Source organism: Schistocerca nitens, chromosome 8 (genome assembly GCF_023898315.1).
Source record: "Schistocerca nitens isolate TAMUIC-IGC-003100 chromosome 8, iqSchNite1.1, whole genome shotgun sequence".
In the NCBI taxonomy this organism is placed as follows: Eukaryota; Metazoa; Arthropoda; class Insecta; order Orthoptera; family Acrididae; genus Schistocerca; species Schistocerca nitens.
Genome location: NC_064621.1, coordinates 362,173,907 through 362,196,878, shown reverse-complemented (window position 1 = coordinate 362,196,878; position 22,972 = coordinate 362,173,907). Strand labels below are relative to the sequence as shown.

The 22,972-nt window shown below is 44.4% G+C and overlaps 1 protein-coding gene across 1 annotated transcript in view; it reads right to left on the bottom strand.

The window, feature by feature from the left end:
* LOC126198607 (protein groucho) overlaps positions 1-22,972 on the bottom strand; it is a 755,742-nt gene that overhangs the window by 3,966 nt on the left and 728,804 nt on the right. The window contains exon 17 of the mRNA XM_049935059.1: positions 12,774-12,932. Coding sequence (XP_049791016.1) covers positions 12,774-12,932 — 159 coding nt within the window. The remainder of the gene's footprint in view (positions 1-12,773; positions 12,933-22,972) is intronic.

Below are 22,972 nucleotides of genomic sequence, written 5' to 3'. Positions count from 1 at the left end.
GAGGGTAATTATGGTCTGTGAAGGACTCAGTGAGGCCCTTGGTATATTTCAAGAGAGACTGCTCCTCATTACAGATGTGACGGTCACAGGTGGCTAAGCTGCATGGAAGGGTCTTCTTGGTATGGAAAGGGTAGCAACTGTTGAAGTGGAGGTATTGCTGGTGGTTGGAGGTTTGATATGGACGGAGTACTGATGTAGCAAGCTTTGAGGTGGAGGTCAACATCAAGGAAAGTGGCTTGTTGGGTTGGGGAGGACCAGGTGCCGGAAACGGAGGAGAATATGTTGAGGTCCTGGAGGAATGTGGATAGTGTGTCATCATCCTCAGTCCAGATCACACAAATGTTGTCAATGAATCTGAACCAGATAATGAGTTTGGGATTCTGGGTGGTTAGAAGGGATTCTTCTAGATGGACCATGAAAAGGGTGGCATAGGATGGTGCCATGCGGGTACCCATTGCCATGCCATGAATTTGTTTGTAGGTGATGCTGTCAAAGGAGAAGGAATTGTGGGTGAGGACATGTCTGGTCATGGTGACCAGGATGGAGGTTGTAGGTTTGGAATCCATTGAGCCTTTGGAAAGGTAGTGTTTAATGTCAGCAAGGCCAGGGGCATTAGGGATGTTAATGTAAGGGGAGAGGAGAAGGGCACCATGTGGTAAAGGAACAGGACTGTGGAGAGTCGGTGGACGAAACTGTTGGTATCTTTTATATAGGGTGGAAGGTTGTAGGTAATAGGCTGGAGGTGTCTATGAGAATGGAGATTCTCTCAGTGGGGCACAGTAACTGGCCAGTATGGTGTGTCCTGGGTTTTGGATTTATGGACTGTAGGAAGCATTTAGAAGGTAGAAGTGCAGGGAGTGGTAAGTCTGAGGAGAGAGACAGACTCTGGGGTGCTGCTGGTTTTCTGGAATGGAGTCACTGTGGCATGGTTTGCAGGTAGACAAATGTGGTAGCTGTCAGAGCCCTTCTGCAAGGTGATCCTTGCAGTTCAAAACAACAATGGTGGAGCCTTTGTCAGCAGGTTAGATAATAAGGTCGGGATCCGTTTTTAGGTGGTGGTTTGTGGTTCTTTCTGCAGATGTACTTGTTTTACAGTCTTTTTGTTGTGCCTATCTGTGACTCAATGTCTCCTCTGTAAGGTGAGTAGTAATCTATCCTTTCCACAATATTGTCATTATTCCATTCTGAATTTTCTGTTGTTTCATTTTGCCTAACGGATTTTCTTCCATCCTGTAACCCAGAGCTGTTTTCCTTTGTTACTATTTTCTAATGCATTACTATACACCGTGTCTGTCCTTCTTTCTCTTCTTTCCTGTGTTTTACGTATCGCCTTCCTGCACTGCATGCTCTTACTTATGAGTCACACTGTACCAACTGTCTCATCCGCACACAACACAAGGCTACAAGAGTGCACTGATTGCCAGTACAGCATCTCGTGTCCCACATTTCTACTGCCGATATCATTAATCCTAGACCTTCAAATAAGTCATTCCTCCTGTGTCACTCCCATATATTTTCATGTGTTATTTTCTGTACCTTTCTGTGCCACACAAACTTGTAACTCATGCTACCAACCCCTCCTCACCCCCCACTCCTTCGCCTCTCTTATTTCAGTTCTCACAAACTAACCTCATCTATCTGGTCACATCTGCTGTCCCTCTTTTCAGACATATCTGGCCACAGACCTGCAAGCAACATCACACTATATTTATTTTTTCTTTGATTTCATTGTGTTATCACTCCAATTTCAGTGGATATTCACCTTTCACTATTGGTCTGCTTCCTCAGGTTTCATCTAGTTTCTGCATACTTCATCCATTCCGTTCTTTTAACGATTTTTCCCACATATTTTGGTGTACTTTTGTGAATTTTTTTCACATGTATTTTTATGTTATTTATGTATTTTTAGGCACTTTTAGCCTCCACCATGGGTCCTTGCTCCTTCCATCTGCACCAATACAGAAACACCTCCTTATCCCTAGCCAGAACCCTGTCCAACACACTGTTCCAGTGTTGTTGCCTGGGCCATGGAATCCCCTGTAAACGGCCTTGCCCTCAAATTACCAATCTCCGGCTGCCATCCTTCCTTCCACAATGACCTCCGTCTGTACAGATTCTGCCAATCCTTAACCCTCACCAACATAGTCCTGCAAAACCATATCAAACAGGCCCAAACCACCTTGCAATGCCTTCTCTCCATCTGCAAAATTCTCCTGCTATGCACTCCCATATTCCTGGATCGATATTGCACATTGAATCTCCTGCCCTCCAGTAACCAGAGCAACATGCACAATGCCCTCTCAAAAAACTCTCCACCCTGATTAATTCCTACTCCTGCCTTGGACTACCACAATCCATCACCTCTGCAACAACTTCCTACATTTATCCCACCCTCAAAAACTCCCTCCCACCACCATATAGAGTTCAGAACCTAAACAGTCCCAAAACACAGTCATGAAGCTTTCTTCCAAAAGTCTTAGCATCACAGAAGTATCAGTCCTTTCCAAAGGCCTCACCTTTTGCCCCACTCCCAAATTCAATTGTGCATGACTTGGTAAAGACCTTCTCTTCTTCTCCTGACTCCTACAGTGGAAACACTTTTTCACCAACATCTCAACCAAAGACCAATATCAAACCCTGCCTGACTCAGTTCACTCCTCCATCCAACTTTGTGCCATCCCCACTGTCCCCCAAATCACCTCCTGTTAACTTTCCACAATTTCTTAACCTTAAACTTGCCTCACCATCATTCTCACAACCCTCAACATGCAAGATACACTAGCATATGCAGAGAGAACCACAATCCAACACCTAAAAACTGATCCTGATCCTGACCTGCTGACAAATGTTCCATCACAGTTGTATCGAACTACGTGGATTATCTGGCAGAAGGATCCGCCAGCTGTCAGATTCATCCCTCCTCACCCCTACCACTCCCCTGCACTGCTACCTTCTACATGCTTCCTTAAGTCCATAAAACCAACCAGCCAGGATGCTCCATTGTGGCTGGTTTTGTGTCCCCACTGAGAGAACCTCCACTCTTACAGACCAACATCTTTAGCCTATTACCCACAACCTACCATCCTATATAAAAGATACCAACCATTTCCTCCACCAACTTTCCACAGTTCCTGTCCCTTTAACAAAAGGTGCCCTGCTTGTCACTATTAATGCCACCTCCCTTTACACTAACATCCTTAATGCCCATAGCCTTGTTGCAATTGAACACTACCATTCCCAACGCCCAGCAGATTCCATACCTACAACTTCCTACCTGGTCACCATGACCAACTCTATCCTCACCCACAATTACTTCTCCTTTGAAGACATCACCTACAAACAAATCCAGAGCATGGCAATGGGTATCCGCAAGGCACTATCCGATCTGAAGGGCCATCTAGAGGAACCCTTCCTTGCCACCCATAATCCCAAACTCCTCACCTGGTTCAGTCACTGACGACATGTTAGTGATTTGGATCGAGGATGAGGACGCCCCATCCACATTCCTATAGCACATCAACACCTTCTCCCCCATTTGCTTCACCTGGGCCTCCTCAATCCAACAAGCCATCTTCCATGATGTCGACTTCCAACTCAAAGATTGCTACATCAGTAGCTCAATCCATATCAGACCTACTGACCACCAGCAATACCTTCACTTCAACAGCTGCTACACATGCTATACCAAAAAGTCCCTTCCATGCGCCCTAGCCACCTGTGGCCATAGCTTCTGTAGTGACGAACAGTCCCTCTTGAAATATGCGAGTGGACTCACTGAGGCCTTCACAGACCATAATTATGCTCCCAACCTTGTGCGTTATCTCTCTGGTCAACTGCCACCTCCTAAAGTCCCACCATCCAGCTGCAGAGGAGTTTTACCATTATCACTCAGTACCACCCAGGACTGGAGCAATTGAATCACATCCTCCTCCAGGGTTTCAACTACCTCACTGTGGCCTGTAATGCGGAATTTCCTACCCACTATCCTTCCCACCGCTCCCACATTGGTATTCTACTGCCCACCAGACCTTACAATATTCGCCTACCTTACAATATTCTCCTCCATCCCTACACAACCTCTACTCCCAACTCCTTGCTTCACGTAACAGACCTAGAAACAAGACTGTCCCATACATCCTCCCACAATCACCTACTACAAGCACCTGTGAAACCAGTTATGTGATCCACAAGCTATGCTGCAATCACTGTGCTGTGTTCTATGTAAGTATGACAGCCAACAAGTTGTCTGTTCGCATAAATTGCCACCGACAAACTGTGTCCAAGAAACAGCTGGACCACCCAGTTGCTGAGTACATTGCCCAATGCAAAGTTCTTCATTCTAATGACTGCCTCGCAGCCTGTGCAATCTGGATGCTTCCTATCAACACCAGCTTTTCTGAATTGTGCAGGTGAGAACTCTTCCTGCAATATATCCTACGTCTCGTAACCCTCCCGACCACAACCTTCATTAAGTCATACATTAAATGTATTTGCAGTTGCAGATATGGATAACCATATAATGAGCTGTATAATGGAATGATGACAATGAAAACTTGTGCCGGACTGGGACTCGAACCTGGCTTTCCCACTTACTGCGATCAGCCACCTTACCATTTGCCTACGCGAGCATGATTCACAGCCAGACCCAAACTTCCATATGTTGTCAACCAAGTGTCTCTACTCTGAACTCGTACATCCATTACGTATATTCCCATACAGGGATGACAATTTACTTGGAAGTTGCTTGCACTGTGTCTGTGGATAAATATGACATTGAAGTGCCTGTATCATTCCATTATACAGCTGGTGGTTATCGATATTCGCAAGTGCAAATACATTTAATGTAGTTCATAACAGCTATAATCACTGCAGTGCCTGTTCCAATGCATACACAGTCTTTTTTATTTCTCTCCTTTTCTGTCCCCCCTTCCCCCTCACTGTCTGCACCTAGCAGCTCCCAACCATGGCTCTGTATGTTCCCACAAGCAGCACTTTACTTTACTGTCACCCACCCCAATCCTGTTATCCATTCCCCTCTCTGCCCCAGCCTCCTCCTTTCTGCCACCACAATGATTTCTTCTTCTCCCATAAACAGCTGCTCACAATCTGGTCTCGGCAGCCAAGACAGGGGTCATGTGTGTGTGTGTGTGTGTGTGTGTGTGTGTGTGTGTGTGTGTGTGTGTGTGTGTGTGTGTGTCTACTTTGGAAAAAGGTCTTTCTGGCCTAAAGCTTACTTGTTTGACACTCTTTTTGTTGTGCCCATCTGCGACTCAGCACCTCCACTATGTGGTGAGTAGCAATCTATCCTTTCCATAATATTGTCATTAACTTTGTATATGTTTCTCATGTAATTCTGAAGATGAAAGTACTGTTCTACACCTTACAATTTCAAATGAAACCTAACATTAACATTTCATTATTAAATAACCTAAACTGGATAAAGAAATGATGAATACACTTGTGAAAGATTCTAATATTATTGACTTACAATTGAAATAATATTGCTATGGACTAAACCATCTTAATTACTTTAACTCTATTATACAAAATTAACATGGTGGTGCATATATAATTATACTAAAATATATGATAAATTATAATTTAGTTAACAATATGGGGTAAATCTAATATGTGTATGAACTATTTATCTAAAGTAACTATTTATCTAAACAATGGGATTCTTCCAGAATGTTGTTCAAGTGCATGTGATCTCAGTGATATTTTGAATGAAGTGTTTTGAATGAACAACAAGCATTCTATGCAGTTAGTCAGTGGTAGTTTTGTCTTTATTGTCATGTTAGGATTTCATTTTCTAAAATAAGCAACTATAAAGTATCTTAACATGCATAGCAGTCTGATGAGTTAGGTTGCAAAAGATTCAACTCTTAAGATCTAGGTAGAGAATTTGAGCAAAATGGATTAATACAATATTTTCAGTTTCTGCTAGTTTCAGGTGCTTAAATATTCGTACTCTGTCAGTGAAGTTCACTGTCACAACCTTTGATTATTGTGACTGCAATGTGCTTCTTGGCAATACCAGTTAGAATACAATGCTGGCAACCAGTTGCTACAGCTACCCATTTTAACATGTGCAAACTATGTCTAGCCCAATCTCACAATACATGTGCCCCTTGCTGTATGAATGGGATATTAAGGGTATGTATAATTGTGGATATGCCATCCTGCCAATAAACAATTTCAGCATTTCATTATTCTTACACAGAAGTAGCAGCACTTGTTGCTTCTGCCTGTTAATCTATAATTTGACTCGTTCCACATTCTTTAAGGCTGTCTTTCATGATTGAATTTATTGAACTTTTTGAGTTAATGAATTTCTCTCTATTGTGTGCAACATCTATGTATTTACAGGATTTTGAATGTAGTAGATGTTCGGAATGATAAATTATTTTTACATGCCCCTTGAAAGCTGAATTTTCAAGAGAGGCCTGAGGATGCTCCCAGTTAATTAGGTCCACCAATGACAAACAAAATGGAATAAATAGAAGCTTCTTACTTGGTTATTTAGCAACCTGTGTTTACACTACAGTTACGATACAGTTTGCAAATTGTAAAAACTGCTTTGAGAACTTTTTTTTGTGGCTTAAAGTCTGGGCAACTATACGGCATCAGATATGGCCTTTACGTAGTACATTTAAGTTTTCCAAACTGTATACTTTTATTCCAAGCAATGGTGGCTTTCATGCAGAGAGAGGTCTGACTGGGCTTTCCATGTAATTTACTGCTGGGGCTTCCTTTACATTTTCTAGCTGAGGAACAGTCTTCCATTGGACCAAATACTTAATAATCATTTAAGTCCCTGGTTTCATTACATTAAGAGGCAACATACTAGAGAAGGTTTCACTACTTCAGATCCTATATGCAAAGTGATGGTATCACAAATGATGATACTTGAACCAGGATCAATGCAGCATCAATGCAATGGCATAAAAGTAACAGGATATCTATGCAACAGCAAAATTCTACTCCAACTTAGTGCCCAAGTACTTAAAACTTGTGCTAGAACTTGCACTGTATCTGCTACAATGTGTTGGTCAATAACAAAACTCACTGAGCAATCCATCAGAGTCATCTAATAACATGTGACTGTCTGACTGCGTAAGTAACACCACTATCAGATTGTGGGCAAACATGAAACCAATCACTGAGAAAACAGGTCACAGAGCAGCATAAGGAACAGTGATGAAGTTTGCATATTAGCTCAATGTGGACTGATGAAGACCACAATGACGATCAGAGAGATGATGGATATATACACTCAGTGATATTACAGACTGAACTCTATGGCCATGGGATAATGCTAGGAGGAGGTTACTGGTATTCAGGTTGGCAATGTTGCTGGAAGAACTTAACTTCAGACTTTTCCCAAAGGATATGTTGTTCCATGGAATAATATGTTGGTTTGAATCACCTGTACAAGACCATCCAAATGAGACACTGGATATGATTTGTAACCAAACAATTTAAATGTGTGCTGTATGTAATGGTTCACACTTCATTTGCACTCAAGCTATCACGTGTCTTGCAAACAGCATGAACAAATCTGCCACAATTATGGAATATTCTGATGAGAAAATTGGTATTTTTAAACTATTTGTATGTAGCTTGAACAGTTCATGGGTGTACCACCAGTTCACAATGTCCAACAGGCACAATAATTCAATGATCAGATATGTTGCCATCGTTGGGTGCGCTGACAAACTAAGTTCCTGAGGACGTGCGGCCACTAATATCGCCTGCCCCCTGAGCCACTCCCTTCACAGTCCCTGCCTGCTGTTGAGCATCAGCAGTCACAGAGATACTTCACTGTCCGCCATCATCTCTTGATCATTTTGTCTGCTGAGAGTCTTCTTTATTAAACTCAGTGCTGGTTCCCCAGCCTTGCTAAGATTATAGCTGCAATCTCTGTTGATGAGATTGTCCCTGGTGCAAAGTTCTATGACCTTTCTAACAACGCTGCCCCAGTAGCTGGAAGTTGGTGCCAAGATCCTGGTACATTTGTACTTCATCATGTGATTCTTGGACAAACAATGGTCTGTAACTGCTGATTTGGTGGGATACATCAATCGGTGTGCCTCTGGTGGTCTCAGCAGCAATCTTTGATGGTGCGCACTGTGTGTCCAATATATGCACTGACATGGAATCTCATATACGCCGGCCTTCTGCTAACCAACATGATGTTTGATGCTTTCCAATAATGCTCATGTTTTATTGGGCGGGCAAAAGACAGTCTACACTTGGCAAAATATGCATCCAATTTTTCCCGATCAGTATACAGTATAAAGGTAGTGGCTGCCTCTTTCTCTGTGGCTTCTTCTGCCTCCACAGGTTGTACTATTGTGGTGGGCTGGAGAGCGTGCCTAATCTGTCATTCTGGATACCCCTTTTCTCAGAATACAGTTCTAAGGTGTTCCAGCTTCTGAGGCAGACACACTGTATCTGAAATGGTGCACGACCTGTGTACTGGTGCATTTAGTATCCCATTCCTCTGTGTTGGGTGGTGGCAGCTGCCTGCACACAAACACAGGTCCGTGTGCATTTTCTTCTGATACAGACTGTGGTGCAGGGTGCCATCAGCTCTTTTGTTGACTATGATGTCCTGGAATCTTCCCTCTGCTTCAGTCTCCATAGTGAATTTGGTGTTGCGATGTACGGAGTTCAAATGTGTAAGGAAATGAAGGAGTTTGTCCCTTCCATGGAACCAGATGATGAAATGTGTCATCCACATAAGAGGAAAAAAACGGGTTTTCATTTGGGTGATGCCAGGGCTTCCTCCTTGAAGTTCTCCATATACAAATTAGTGACCACAGCTGAGAGTGGGCTGTCCGTTGCAACTCCTTCCATCTCCTCATAGTATTCTCCATTAAACAAATAATGCGTGGGGGCCAGGACATACATGGGAAGGTCGGTGGTCTTCTCGTCAAATTTCTGGCCAATAGGTTCTACTGACTCTCATACAGGTACCCCGGTGATTAATGAAATAACATCAAAGCTCACCATAATATCTAAGTCTTTCACCCTGAAGTTGCTGAGGCTTTTTACAAAGTCCACAGAATTGCAGATATGATGAGTGCATTTACCCAAATAAGGACTTAGTATTATTTCCATCACGTATTTTTCCAGCAAATATGTAGGTGGCCTAATATTGCTGACATTGGGGCACAATGATCCATTTGTATGTACATCATAGGGAAAACACCAGTCACTGAGGATTTCATATCTGGATGAGAATTTATTGAATTTTAATTTGCTTCCAAGAATATTCACAACAGTAAGAGCATCTTTTATTGTTGATACAGACAACTTCCAAAAAGACATTCTTCTTAATTTTGACGACTGAAATTGTTTTCTTTACAAACTCAACGGCACTGTCCATCAATCTGAGACTCCTACCTCGTAGGATTTATAGTGCAGATAAAAAACATCAAAAATATAGGAGTGTTTGTTCAGCATGTGTGAGAGCATCCCTGAAACTTTTATCAAACCCTGGAGGCAAACACTAAAAGCGGGCATTGTCCATGATGCAGAATTCTATTCTAAAATTTTGAGAGTCCATGTTCGAAGAAGGGTACAGCAACATATCACTTCCTCCCACATATGTATCACAAAATGACTATGCCATGAAAGTCAGAGGAATTAGAGCTCATACAGACGCTTACCAATAGTTGTTCATCCAGCACATCATTCACAAAATTAATGGAACAGAAAGGGAGAAAATGATGCTGTATCAGATGTACCCTCAAACATGCATTGGAAGATGGTTTGTGAGGTATAGATGTATATATGGGATCTTTTTTTAACATCTGGCACAAGTTAGAACACAAAAAAGAAGTACAAAGTGAACACTTAAAAAATCTAAGATGGATAACTGTTGAAAATGATAGAGGAATGCATGCATTATCAACTTTCACCAATTACAAACGAATATCCACTGGTAATAAGCAATTCAAACCAAAGAAATATTTGAGGGATTGTATTCCAATTTTTCTACTTGAACTAAACACGCACAATACAATCACTTTAAAAAATTTTAAATTCAACTGTTGAGCTAAAAATTATGACCACCTGCTTAAGAGCATGTTGTTCCATCTTTGGAATGCAATATGAGGTGTGACTATAAAATAATGGGATTATTGCTGTAAATATTTTACTTCAGAACTGTACATATTTAGTTATTATCACCCTTAATATATTCCCCTCATCTATCCCTACAACGCTCCATACGAATTTTCCACTGATGGAAACAGTGCTGGGAGTCTTCCTTTGTGAGATCCTTGATGATACATGCCCCTTCAGTGGACTGAAATCTTGTCCCTTTTAATGTAGTTTTGGCCTTGGGGAAAAGATAAAAATCATGGTGCATGGTCTAACACTAGGATGCTGTACTTCATTAGAGATCTCTAAACAGACAATGCAGTATGAACCAGTACACTGTCTTGACACAGACTTGTTGTTTCACAACTTGGATCCTTCCCCCCACCCCCGCAGAGTTGAGCAAGAACCTCAAGGTAGTAATGTCAATTAATAGTCTGACCTTCAAGAATCCAGTGAAGATATACAGTTCCATGAATATCAGGAAAAAAAAAACAATCATAATTGCTTTGAATCTTGACGTGCTCATTCAAGCTACTCGCTCTTGGTGCATGGATCTGGATCATTTGTGAAAAACCAATATTCGTCACATGTTATCATTCTTCCCAAGAAATTAGGATCATTTTCAATGGTATTCAATGTGGCAGTACAAACATTTTCACGAGCTTCTTTTTGTTTGATAGTGAGAATTTTCAACACTGTTTTGCGCTTACACTTTTCTAAATTGGTTAGGTAAAATTTGTCTTATGCATTCCTTGTCAGCTTCTACAGTTTCAGCAATCGACTGAATACTCAACCGGCAGTCAGACTGAATCATACTATCCACTTTTTCAATATTTTCATTTGTTTTTTATGTTGATGGGCATCCTGGGAGGGAGTTATCTTCAACGTCTTCTCGGCTATTTTGGAGATGCTTCAACCACTTAAAAACTCACATATGTGATAAACAGCCTTCAGCATACACTTCTTTTAATAAAAGATAGGTTTCAGCAGCAGTTTCTCCAAGTTTCATGTGAAACTTCACAACAACTTGTTGCTTTATTATTACGGTCACCATTTTTGCTGCAAAACAAAACAACAGCTCTTACTCAAATGAAGGCCATGGCTACACTGATTTGTCTATAGATGATAGAGATGCTGAGTTCGGCTGAGAAGGCTCCACACTTCACTGCTATTGATTGTTCATCTTTGGTGGTTGGGCACTTAATTTGTGACAGCATCAGTCCCATTAATTTATAGCCACAACCCTTACAGCAGCATGGCACGGATTTGACATGTCCCTGGTAGGTTTCTGGGTGTATGTGGCACTAAATGTCTAAGCACAGGTCCTGTAAATTGCAGTCCGAGGGGTTGGGGGGGGGGGGGTCAAACTGCCACCCGACAGTGTCTCAGATGTGTTACACCACATTCAGTTCAGGTGGATTTGGAGGCATCCCTGTTGGCAGAGAGATCAAGTGTAAAGTATGTTGATGGTTCACACAGTCCACAGCATTCATAATGCTTCCAAATAGTATCATGGGCCCCATGAAAGCTGAGGCGAATGGCCTCCACAGCATACTAAGGCCCCCATTGGCCTGCAACTGTGGCACGATGCATGTTTTGAGAAGCCATTCATTTGGATGACTGCAAACCCAGGCACAACACTTGACCTGGTCTAACAAGAAATGTGATTCATCTGTCATGTTTCCTCTGATCCACAGTCCGATCTCCATGGTCTCATGCCTACTGCAATTGTAATTGACGATGTTATGGGGCCAACACAGGAATAAGTATGGGTTGCCTGCTGCAGAGCCACATGTTCAATAACTTGAGGTGAGGAGTGTGCTCCAAAACACTTGTGCCTGTACCAGCTCTGTACTCTATCATCAGATCTACCACAGATCATCATCTATCCTGGTTTACAGTGAGTAAGGCTCCAATCTCCATGTTTTTTTAAGAGATGCATGTATCCAACACGTTATCTGCTGCTCGTGGATCCACTGCCTTTAAACCACTTTCCATAAATGTTCCAAACAGTACCACACGAACAGCCGACCAGCTATACTATTTCTGAGATGCTTGTTCCCCAGTCCCAGGCTGTAACAATATGCCATTCGCAAAAGTCACTTATGTCAGTTGATTTATCGTTTGTGGACTGTATCATTGTTAGAATGATTCTCCATTCATTTCTGCTTTGCTTATATGCTTTCTTTACCATGTCATGTGCCCATGATGTCGCCAGGTGGTTTTTAATCCCACTATGAACAGTGGTTGTAAAGTTTTAGCTCATCAGTATAAACTCATCTGCAGATAAAATTCAAACAGGAACACCTTACTGTGCAACTTACATCACCATAACAAAAACAAAACTTAATTGAAGTCAGTGTCCTCTCCAAACCATATAAAAAAAATGCTCTCCTCATTCAATAGCAGTCTTAATCCACTTGTATAGGAACTAATGTGGTTATCAACAGGTCTCACTGCCCTTATCACTATTATTGGTAGCATTTTTTTTTTTTCTTTTTTTTCAGGTGCAGTCAAAACTGTGGGCTGGACCAAGAAATAAACCTAGACTTTTGCCTTTCATAAACTACCATACCAACTGCTGTATTATGAAACAACTATACATAATTTATTGTTAATATTTATTTCAATACTGGTCTTAAAAATTATGCTTAATATACCTGGAATATTGATGCACCATACGGAGTCCTCCAGGCATTGAGCAAATTGTCTTTGCCAGTAGAGACAAACCACTTTCCACAGGCAGCAAAACGCAATGAAAGTACACAGGATTCATGCAGATGAAGCTGATATTTGTCTGGCTTCACAGCATGCAGCACCTGTAAGAAACAAAGTACATCAGTCTGAATACTGTAACATAGGTAAGACCCATATGTAATTTCGTACGAGAATTTAGTTAAATTATTGATGAGATTTTATGTTAGAAAGAGGAACAGAAAAATAAGCAATATGGCTGGAAATTTCATCCTTAAAAATTAAAATTTTGCCACTGACAGCTAAGGAAAGAAAAGAAACGTAAAACTGAAACACAGTGTCTATCAACAAATGCGCATCAGACAAACTTTACTATTTTATAGACAGGGTGAGTCAAAAAGTACTTTACAACTTTGGAATGACATAGGAATTTATTGAGATAGCTTACCGAATCGGTACCGTATCCCTTTGTAGCAAACAACCTCAAGTTTCACATACAAGTGGTGTCACATTGATACCATGTGATTACCACTTGATGCAGCAAACATCTCACTGGTAATCAATTTCTTCTCAAATTTGTTGCAGCAAATCAGGTATAACTTGGGTGTCAGCAGTGTAGATTGAAGATTTCAGGTCAGATAAATTGTTTGGTAGGGAAGGAACATAGCCGGTCGAGGTGGCCGAGCGGTTCTAGGAGCTTCAGTATGGAACCGCAGACTGCTACGGTCGCAGGTTCAAATCCTGCCTCACGCATGGATGTGTGATGTCCTTAGGTTAGTTAGGTTTAAGTAGTTCTAAGTTCTAAGGGACTGATGACCTCAGATGTTAAGTCCCATAGTACTCGGAGCCAATTGAACTATTTGAAGGAACATATATAAAGTCTTTAAATGAAACCCCAGAGAAAGAAATTCAATGGTGTGAAGTCTGGGAAGTGAGATGGCCACGCGATTGGCCCTTCGTGGCCAGCCCACAGACCTGGGAAGCAATTATTGAGGAAGCTTCAAACTTACACGAGAAAATGAGGTGGTGCACAATTGTGGTATCTGCCATCACTCAGCCACCGGCCGACAACGATGGATGTCAACATGAGCAAAACGCAGCCAGCCGCACAGCTGCAAAGATAACACACACGGACAGGGCATATCGATTCGCCGACTGGCCACATAGTCCATTTCGATCGTACAGGGAGTCCTACGCTTGCTTTCGCTCGCACTTGTGACTAGTGACCACACGTACTAGGAACCCTGTGAAACTTAGGGTACTGTCTCTACTATCTCGGATCTGAACTGGAGTGCACTGGACTTGTACAATTGTTATGGATTGTGAAGTGCTATTGTGCATCAATATCATTGTGAATTAAGCATTTAAGTATTTTGGATGTTATTGTGTTATTCTGATATAACACAATAAAATGGCGATGAGTCAACAAGAATCAACATCTCTGAATCACGCAGTTAATGCAGCAACAGGTGGAGAACCAGCAACAACTCATGGCTAGTCTACAGCCTCTTCTCACCAGCATCCTGCATCAACAATCATTTCATCAAATTCCGGCTTTCCCTTCTTTTGATGAAGCCCTTGAAGAGTGGGAATCATATGAAACAAGTCTGAAGGAACACTTCTAGGCCTTCCAGGTAACTGACATCAAGCTCATGAAATCTCTGTTTTTTTTCCTGGTCTAAACCGGTGGTCTACATTTCCTGTGTAAATTGGGTCCTTGTCTACTCCTTTGGAATTATCATTTCCGGAGATATGTGCCTTGTTTATGCAATTTTACAAGCACCACCCACACATTATTTCCTCACAAGTGGCTTTGTACCAATGCAAAAAGCACACATCACAATCATATCCCGAGTGGGCAGCTGAATTACGAGAGCAGTTCAATAAGTAATGCAACACATTTTTTTTCTGAAACAGGGGTTGTTTTATTCAGCATTGAAATACACCAGGTTATTCCCCAATCTTTTAGCTACACAACACTATTTTTCAACGTAATCTCCATTCAATGCTACGGCCTTACGCCACCTTGAAATGAGGGCCTGTATACCTGCACGGTACCATTCCACTGGTCGATGTCGGAGCCAATGTCGTACTGCATCAATAACTTCTTCATCATCCGCATAGTGCCTCCCACGGATTTCGTCCTTCATTGGGCCAAACATATGGAAATCCGACGGTGCGAGATCGGGGCTGTAGGGTGCATGAGGAAGAACAGTCCACTGAAGTTTTGTGAGCTCCTCTCGGGTGCGAAGACTTGTGTGAGGTTTTGCGTTGTCATGAAGAAGGAGAAGTTGGTTCAGATTTTTGTGCCTAAGAACACGCTGAAGTCGTTTCTTCAATTTCTGAAGAGTAGCACAATACACTTCAGAGTTGATCGTTTGACCATGGGGAAGGACATCGAACAGAATAACCCCTTCAGCGTCCCAGAAGACTGTAACCATGACTTTACCGGCTGAGGGTATGGCTTTAAACTTTTTCTCGGTAGGGGAGTGGGTGTGGCGCCACTCCATTGATTGCCGTTTTGTTTCAGGTTCGAAGTGATGAACCCATGTTTCATCGCCTGTAACAATCTTTGACGAGAAATTGTCACCCTCAGCCACATGACGAGCAAGCAATTCCGCACAGATGGTTCTTCTTTGCTCTTTATGGTGTTCGGTTAGACAACGAGGGACCCAGCGGGAACAAACCTTTGAATATCCCAACTGGTGAACAATTGTGACAGCACTACCAACAGAGATGTCAAGTTGAGCACTGAGTTGTTTGATGGTGATCTGTCGATCATCTCGAACAAGTGTGTTCGCACGCTCCGCCATTGCAGGAGTCACAGCTGTGCACGGCCAGCCCGCACGCGGGAGATCAGACAGCCTTGCTTGACCTTGTGGCGATGATGACACACGCTTTGCCCAACGACTCACCGTGCTTTTGTCCACTGCCAGATCACCGTAGACATTCTGCAAGCGCCTATGAATATCTGAGATGCCCTGGTTTTCCGCCAAAAGAAACTCTATCACTGCCCGTTGTTTGCAACGCACATCCGTTACAGACGCCATTTTAACAGCTCCGTACAGTGCTGCCACCTGTCGGAAGTCAATGAAACTATACGAGATGAAGCGGGAATGTTTGAAAATATTCCACAAGAAATTTCCGGTTTTTTCAACCAAAATTGGCCGAGAAAAAAAATGTGTTGCATTACTTATTGAACTGCCCTCGTACAAGGTCTCAGCCACAAATGCCATTTTGTCACTGCCACATATAATGAATCGCATGCTGAGGAAATGATCTATGATATGATTATTCGTGGAGCACTAGACAGAGAATTCCAGGATGACACCCTATAACTTGAGGATCCCTCGTTTGACAGAGTTTTAGAACTGGCTCAAATGACTGAAGCCTCATGCACTGTAAGCCAAAAATTGGAGACTTGGGCGGAGAGTGCAGCTGTCCATGCCACCTTGCCCCATAATCCTGATGATCCCTATATGCCCACTGACGATGTGGAGGTTGCCACCGTCAACCCCGACAGGTGTCCTGCATGGCCGTCCCGATCTCAGCAGAAGCCCGGCTGCTTTTCTCACCAGTGGACCCCACGCTGTCTTCCGTCTTGTCCGGACTGCTACAAACATCATGACAGGGACAACTGCCCAGATCGTTGGGCCTACTGCTCTCTCTGCACCTTACAAGATCATGTGTCATCGGAGTGTCATTCTGCTAAATCCAGGTCCAAGAAAGACTCTTTTAACACTCCAATGGATGTTAATCAGATTTCCACTATTGAGGTCCAGGACACTTCCAATAAATTGTTCCAGGACGCCTCCATTCACAACAGGCCACTAAAATTACAGGTCGACACCGGAGCAGCAGCTAGCTAGATCAATTATGCAACTTATGTACATCTTGGAGCGCCCCCATTGCGGACTTCCTCTCACCGGCTAGTTGCCTACAACAAACTCAGCATTCCTCTCCTGGGCCAGGTTGATCTTCCAACAAATTATTGTGGCGTAACACGGATGATCACATACACGATAATCAACAGCGGTACTACCACCATCCTTTCTGGCCTCAACGGCTTTTGTGCCTTTTGATTTTCTATCAAGGACTCTGTCAATGTGATTTCTGATGAAGTTCCATATGCTGGCCTGCAAGAGCTTTGTCATGAATACCAAGATATCTTCCGTGACAAATTGGGTAAAGCACGCAATTTTCCGGCACATGTTTCCCTGATGCCTGGTGCCCGTCCTCATTATTTTCGTGCCCGTCTGGTCCCTATTGCTCTCCACGATCTCGTCAAGGAAGAACTAAATCGTCTCACTGCAGCGTGTGTCCTGGATCCCATATCCTCCAGTCCATGGGCCACACCTGTCATCGTCATCAGGAAACCATCCGGAAAACTTAATTTGTGTGTTGATTTTAAAGTGACCATCAACTCCCAATCGGAAATCGGCACATACCCACTACCTCGTACGGAAGAAATATTGGCAAAACTCCACAATGGCAAATATTTCTCTAAGATTGATTTAGCAAAGGCATACCTGCAGTTACCCTTGGATGATGCCTCTCAGGAGTTCCTCACACTCAATACTCCACATGGCCTGTATCGCCTAAAGTGCCTTGTGTATGGCATTGCTAGTGCACCGGCCATTTTCCAGCACTTTCTTGAACAATTGGTCAACTCAGTCAAAGGCTGTGTCAACTACCTTGATGATGTGATTGTTACACAACACACGATAAACAACCACCTCCAGAATCTTCCAGGTTCTCCGTAATGGTAACCTCTGCTACCACAACAGCTGCTTTTTCCAGCAGGAAATTGAACATCTGGGACACAAGACCTCCAGCGAAGGAATCAAGCCACTAGACCATCACATCCACGCCACTGTCCAGTTGCCTAGACCCACCAATCTCACGCAACTGCAGCCCTTTTTTGGTAAAGTGTCATACTACCGGAAGTTCCTTCCTGCGGCAGCAACAGTAACGGCTCCTCTTTCCCTACTTTGTATAAAAGGGATGCCTTTCACTTGGTCTCAGTCTTGTGAAACTGCCTCCCAGACCTTGAAATCACAACTGCTTACAGCCCCGTGCCTTTCCTGCTTTGACCCTCGGCAGCAACTCATCCTGGTCACAGATGCATCGGAGGCGGGTGTCGGGGCAGTGTTGGCGCATCGATTCACAGATGAAATATATGCCTCTAAAACATTTTCAGATACTCAGAAAAAATATTCCCAGATCAAAAAAGAGGCTCTTGCCATTGTCTTTGCACTCAATAAATTTCACATGTTTCTGTATGGCACTAAGTTCCACAGATCACAAACCTTTCATTGCTTTGTTCCACCCTGCCTCCAAAATTCCAGACCAGACGGCTCATCGTTTGCAGCACTGGGAGCTGTTCCTGACCCATTGTCAATAAGACATTCACTTTCGGCGTACTTCAGAACATGCTAGTGGAGACGCCCTCTCACACCTTCCCTGGGGCCCCGATCCTGAATTTGACAAAGAAGAGCTTCTCTGTTTTCAGATGAATTTTGCAGTCCAAGTGGCGGAGGACTCTTCCCACTGACTAGTTCCACAGTTGCAAAGGCAACAGGTCAGGATCCTGATCCAGTGGGTCCGCAGTAGCATTCTCCACGGAAGGCCAGAGAGGCAGTCACCTCTCTCTTCTCCTGCCTGTCGGCACTACTTTACCATGGGCCACCAGTTCACCACTATAGACAGAGTAGTGCTCCTGCTCCCTGAGGATGGACAACTGCGGGTGATCATTCCAGACGCACTGTGCTTCAAGGTCCTGCAACTGTTTCATGAGGGCCATTGGGGCATCACCTACTCCAAGTTCTTGGGTTGCCATTATTTGTACTGGCCTGGCATGAGCCGTGACATTGAAGAGATGGGCCATGCCTGCCCAGCTTGCCAGCACCAGCAGGTGGCACCATGTCAGACTTTTTCTTCTGGCCTCCCTGCTGTTGCCCGCTGGAATGTCTACACCTAGATTTCGCTGGCTAGTGTTTTGATGATACCTACCTCATCGTAGTGTATGCTTATTCCCACTTCCCATATGTTGTCCATTGTCCTTCCATGACCACATCCGTTACTGTACCTGCCTTAGAACGTGCTTCGCCATTGAAGGCCTCCATGAAGGGAAGGTTACTGACAACAGCCCTCAATTCCACAGCCAGGAATTTCTCACCTTCTGCCTGTACCACGGAATCCACCACGTTCCTACATCTCCACTTCATCCCCAGTCCAATGCCAAGGCAGAATGCATGGTGCAGACTTTCAAGACCCAACTGCGGAAATAGGATGCTCCTCACTCTTTTGTTCCCACTGCCCAAGTCAGAGCCACCTCCATCAGCATTACGTTTCTGTCCCGGAGTGGCTGTTTGTGCTTGAGGTTTCGGTTGCCAACTGAATTGGCTGCTGGGTGTGATCCTCCAACAGTGGGGCCTCAAGGTTTTCCGTGTCAAGACCCAGGATCAGGTCATGCTCTAGCATGCTAATCAGCTCCTTCCTCAGTCAGCGCAGCAACTATTGACTGCCTGCCAGCCAGATCCTCACCGACAGTTGGATCGCAGGCCCATCAGCCGGATTTCTCCTCCACCTGCTGCGGACCTGCTGGTTCCAGCAGGTGGCATCATGGGTATCCCACCACCTCTGGTCACTGGCCAGTGGCTGTCTCCTAGCCCTGAGGGCGATTCGGCCATGCCCGATGTCCGGAGCCCATCCAGACAACAGCCACCTTCACTGGGAGCACAACCTTTGGCAGAAGACATTTCTCCCGCACCACAATGCCGTTCCTGGACAGGGGGCCAGATGACGAGACGCCTCTGCAACTGCCTCCACCACCTCAGCCGCAGCAGTTCTTTCAGCCTCGCTGTCTCCGCCATCGCCAGGGACATTTTTGGCCTTACTGCACCACTCTCCCACATGAATCTGATGAAGAACACATGAATGTCTCCTACATCACCAGCCACTGTTTCACAGCTTCCTGTGGGAGGAGGGGTGTTGTATCTGATATCACACAGCCACCAGCCAACAATGGCAGACGTCAACACACGGAAAGCACAGCCAGCTGCACAGCTACAAAGATAACACAAATGGACTGGGCACATACATTTACCGACCGGCTGCAAAGCCCATTTCGAAATGACCACTAGAGGGCCAGTGTTGCGAAATGGAGACGACTCTCCACTCGGCCCCTGGTGCCACCACATGCCGTATTCACGGACTACCAGGTCTGTATATAGGCCACTGCAACAGCTTCGTACAGCGAGTCTAGCACCTGCCTTTGCTTGCACTTGTAACTAGTGACCACACGTACTATAAACCCTGTGGAACTTAGGATACTGTCTCTACCATCTCGAATGTGAACTGGGGTGCCCTGGACTTGTGTAATTGTTATGGATTGTGAAGCACTGTTGCGAATCAGTATTGTTGTGAATTAAGCATTTAAGTATTTTGGATTTTATTGTGTTATTCTGATATAACAGCAATCTTGCTGGTAATAAACCATTCCATTTTGGTTATCTTCATCAATCTGTGGAATTGAAGCTCCTGGTGGCAGACAGGGGTATTCATGAACTATGTAAATCAAACTTGAGGTTGTTTGCTACAAAAGACATATCTACCATTTCTAACAAATTATTATTTTGGTGCTATCCAAAATTTTCAGGACTGGTGCTGCCATCTGTTGAAAACCTTACCTTTGAACTAATGGCCACCACCACCCTCAAAGTAGTTCCCATCTGCATGTACACACTGGTCCCAGAGCTCTTGCCACTGGTCAAACGTTTTCAGGAAGTCCTGTTCTTTGAGGGTGCTTATCACCACCAGCGATGCTTCTTGAATCCTCTCTAGAGTGTTGAACCAACGGCCTTTCAACTTGAGTTTCAGTTTTGGGAATAGCACGAAGTCACAAGGTGCCAAATCTGGCAAGTATGGTGAGTGGAATACAACCATCATGTTGTTTTTTGCCAAAAAGGTCCTGCTGAGCAAGGACGTGTGACAGGGCGCATTGTCATGATGCAGCAGCCAGTTCCCTTGATGCCAAAGTTCGGGCCATAGTCACCGCACGTTTTCACGGAGCCATCGCAAAACGTCACAGTAGTACATGGAATTCACTGCTTGGTTGGGTGCGATGAATTCCTTGTGCACAGTTCCCTTGGTATAAAAGAAAACAATGATCATGCTCTTCACTTTACTCTTCACCTGTCTGACTTTTTTGAGTTTTGGAGAGCCTGGGCTCTTCCACTGGGGCAATTGTTGCTTTGTCTCTCGGTCATAACGGTAAATCCAGCTCTCGTCGCCCGTGATAACCTGTGACAAGAAGGTTCGACCATCAGATGCGGTCTGACGAAGGTCCGTGCACACTTCAACATGCTGTGCCTTCTGATTGGCAGTCAAGATCCTTGGCACAAATTTTGCGGCGACACGATGCATCCCCAATTCATCAGTCAACATTCATTGACATGTCCCATAACCAATACCCACTTCATTCGCAAGGTCTTGAATGGTTCGATGTCGATCCACACGAACCAGTTGTTGAAGTTTGGCTACAATCTCTGGCGTTGTATGGCTAACAGGCCTTCCAGTGTCAGCATCATCTTTGACATCTGTATGGCCAGCCCTGGAATGAGCATGCCACTCAAACACACGGCTCATGTTCTGTCCCCCAAACACTTGTTGAATCTTGGAGCGGCCTCCTTTGCACTTTTCCTGAGATTCACACAGAATTTGATACACACGCGCTGTTCTGTTCGCGGATCCATCATAAAATCGCCACACACCGAATGCAGAGTATTACGGAAATCAATGTGGACACGCAACACGTCCTCCCAGCTGAATGCCACTCTGCACACTGACTCATCAGATATGCAGCTCTCGCCACCTAGCAGTGCAAAGATCTAGTACTCCTACTTTTCAGATGGAAGCACCAGCCTCAAAAATGTTGGATTCCACTTCTTAACTCACCGAAAGGCAGAAGCGCTGCACCATCAAAAGATGCACAAACAAAATGTATAAAGCTTTGCTTTGCTAGCTTCTGGAACGAAATTCCTTCCTCGAGCTGTAGGAGAAACATGCAGCAAACAAACAAATAGACACACACACACACACACACACACACACACACACACACACACACACACACACACATCCTTCATGAAACCCTCCCCACCTTCGGAACCTCCTGGTGCATCCCTATGAAATCCCCAAACCACCTTCCCTACCCTCTAGCTCCTACCCTTGTAACTGCCCCCGGTGTAAAACCTGTCCCATGCACCCTCCCACCACCACCTACTCCAGTCCTGTAACCCGAAAGGTGTACAAGATCAAAGGCAGAACCACGTGTGAAAGCACCCACGTGATTTACCAACTGACCTGCCTACACTGTGAAGCTTTCTATGTGGGAATGACCAGGGATTGGAATGACTCCTTACCCTCTCCCTTAAAACCCACATCCTTTCGTCTTTCCCTCTCCTTCCCTTTTTCCCGATGAAGCAACCATGGGTTGTGAAAGCTTGATATTTGTGTGTGTGTTTGTGCGTCTTTTATTGTGTCTATCTACCAGTGCTTTCCCATTTGGTAAAGTCACAGCATCCTTTTTTAATATATTTTTCCCATGTGGAATTTACTCGCTCACTCACTCACATCACATGCCCGTCTCCCTACATTGTGCTCATTTGTCTGCCAGCTCTTTCCTGGCCCTTGGTGAGTGTACTGAGGTGAGGTGGGGTGCAGAGTGGGGTGTGTGAGGGATATAGAGAGGCAGGAGGCAGGGAGGGGGGTGGGAGGAAGTGGCTTGTGATAGAGCAGGGAGCCATCTGTGGGATAGCTACGGGTGCAGGTAGAGGGGGCAGGCGGCAGACAGCTGAGCATGCGATTTAACAGATTAGGGCGTGAGATTACAGCACAAAACTAGCTGTCAAGTATTTTGGGGGGGGGGGGGGGGGTAATGGGACACACACACACACACACACACACACACACACACACACACACACACACACTCTACGGAGTGGGGGCTGGGGGGACAGCAAGTTACAGGATGTGCTGTATAGATAGCCCATGGATGGCTCCCCTCTCTCCCACACAAGCCACTAGATCAGACTCATCCAAGAATTGCGCCCGGCGGGCGCGCCCGCGCCCCGCGGGCGCAAGGCAGTGTAGTTCAATGCCC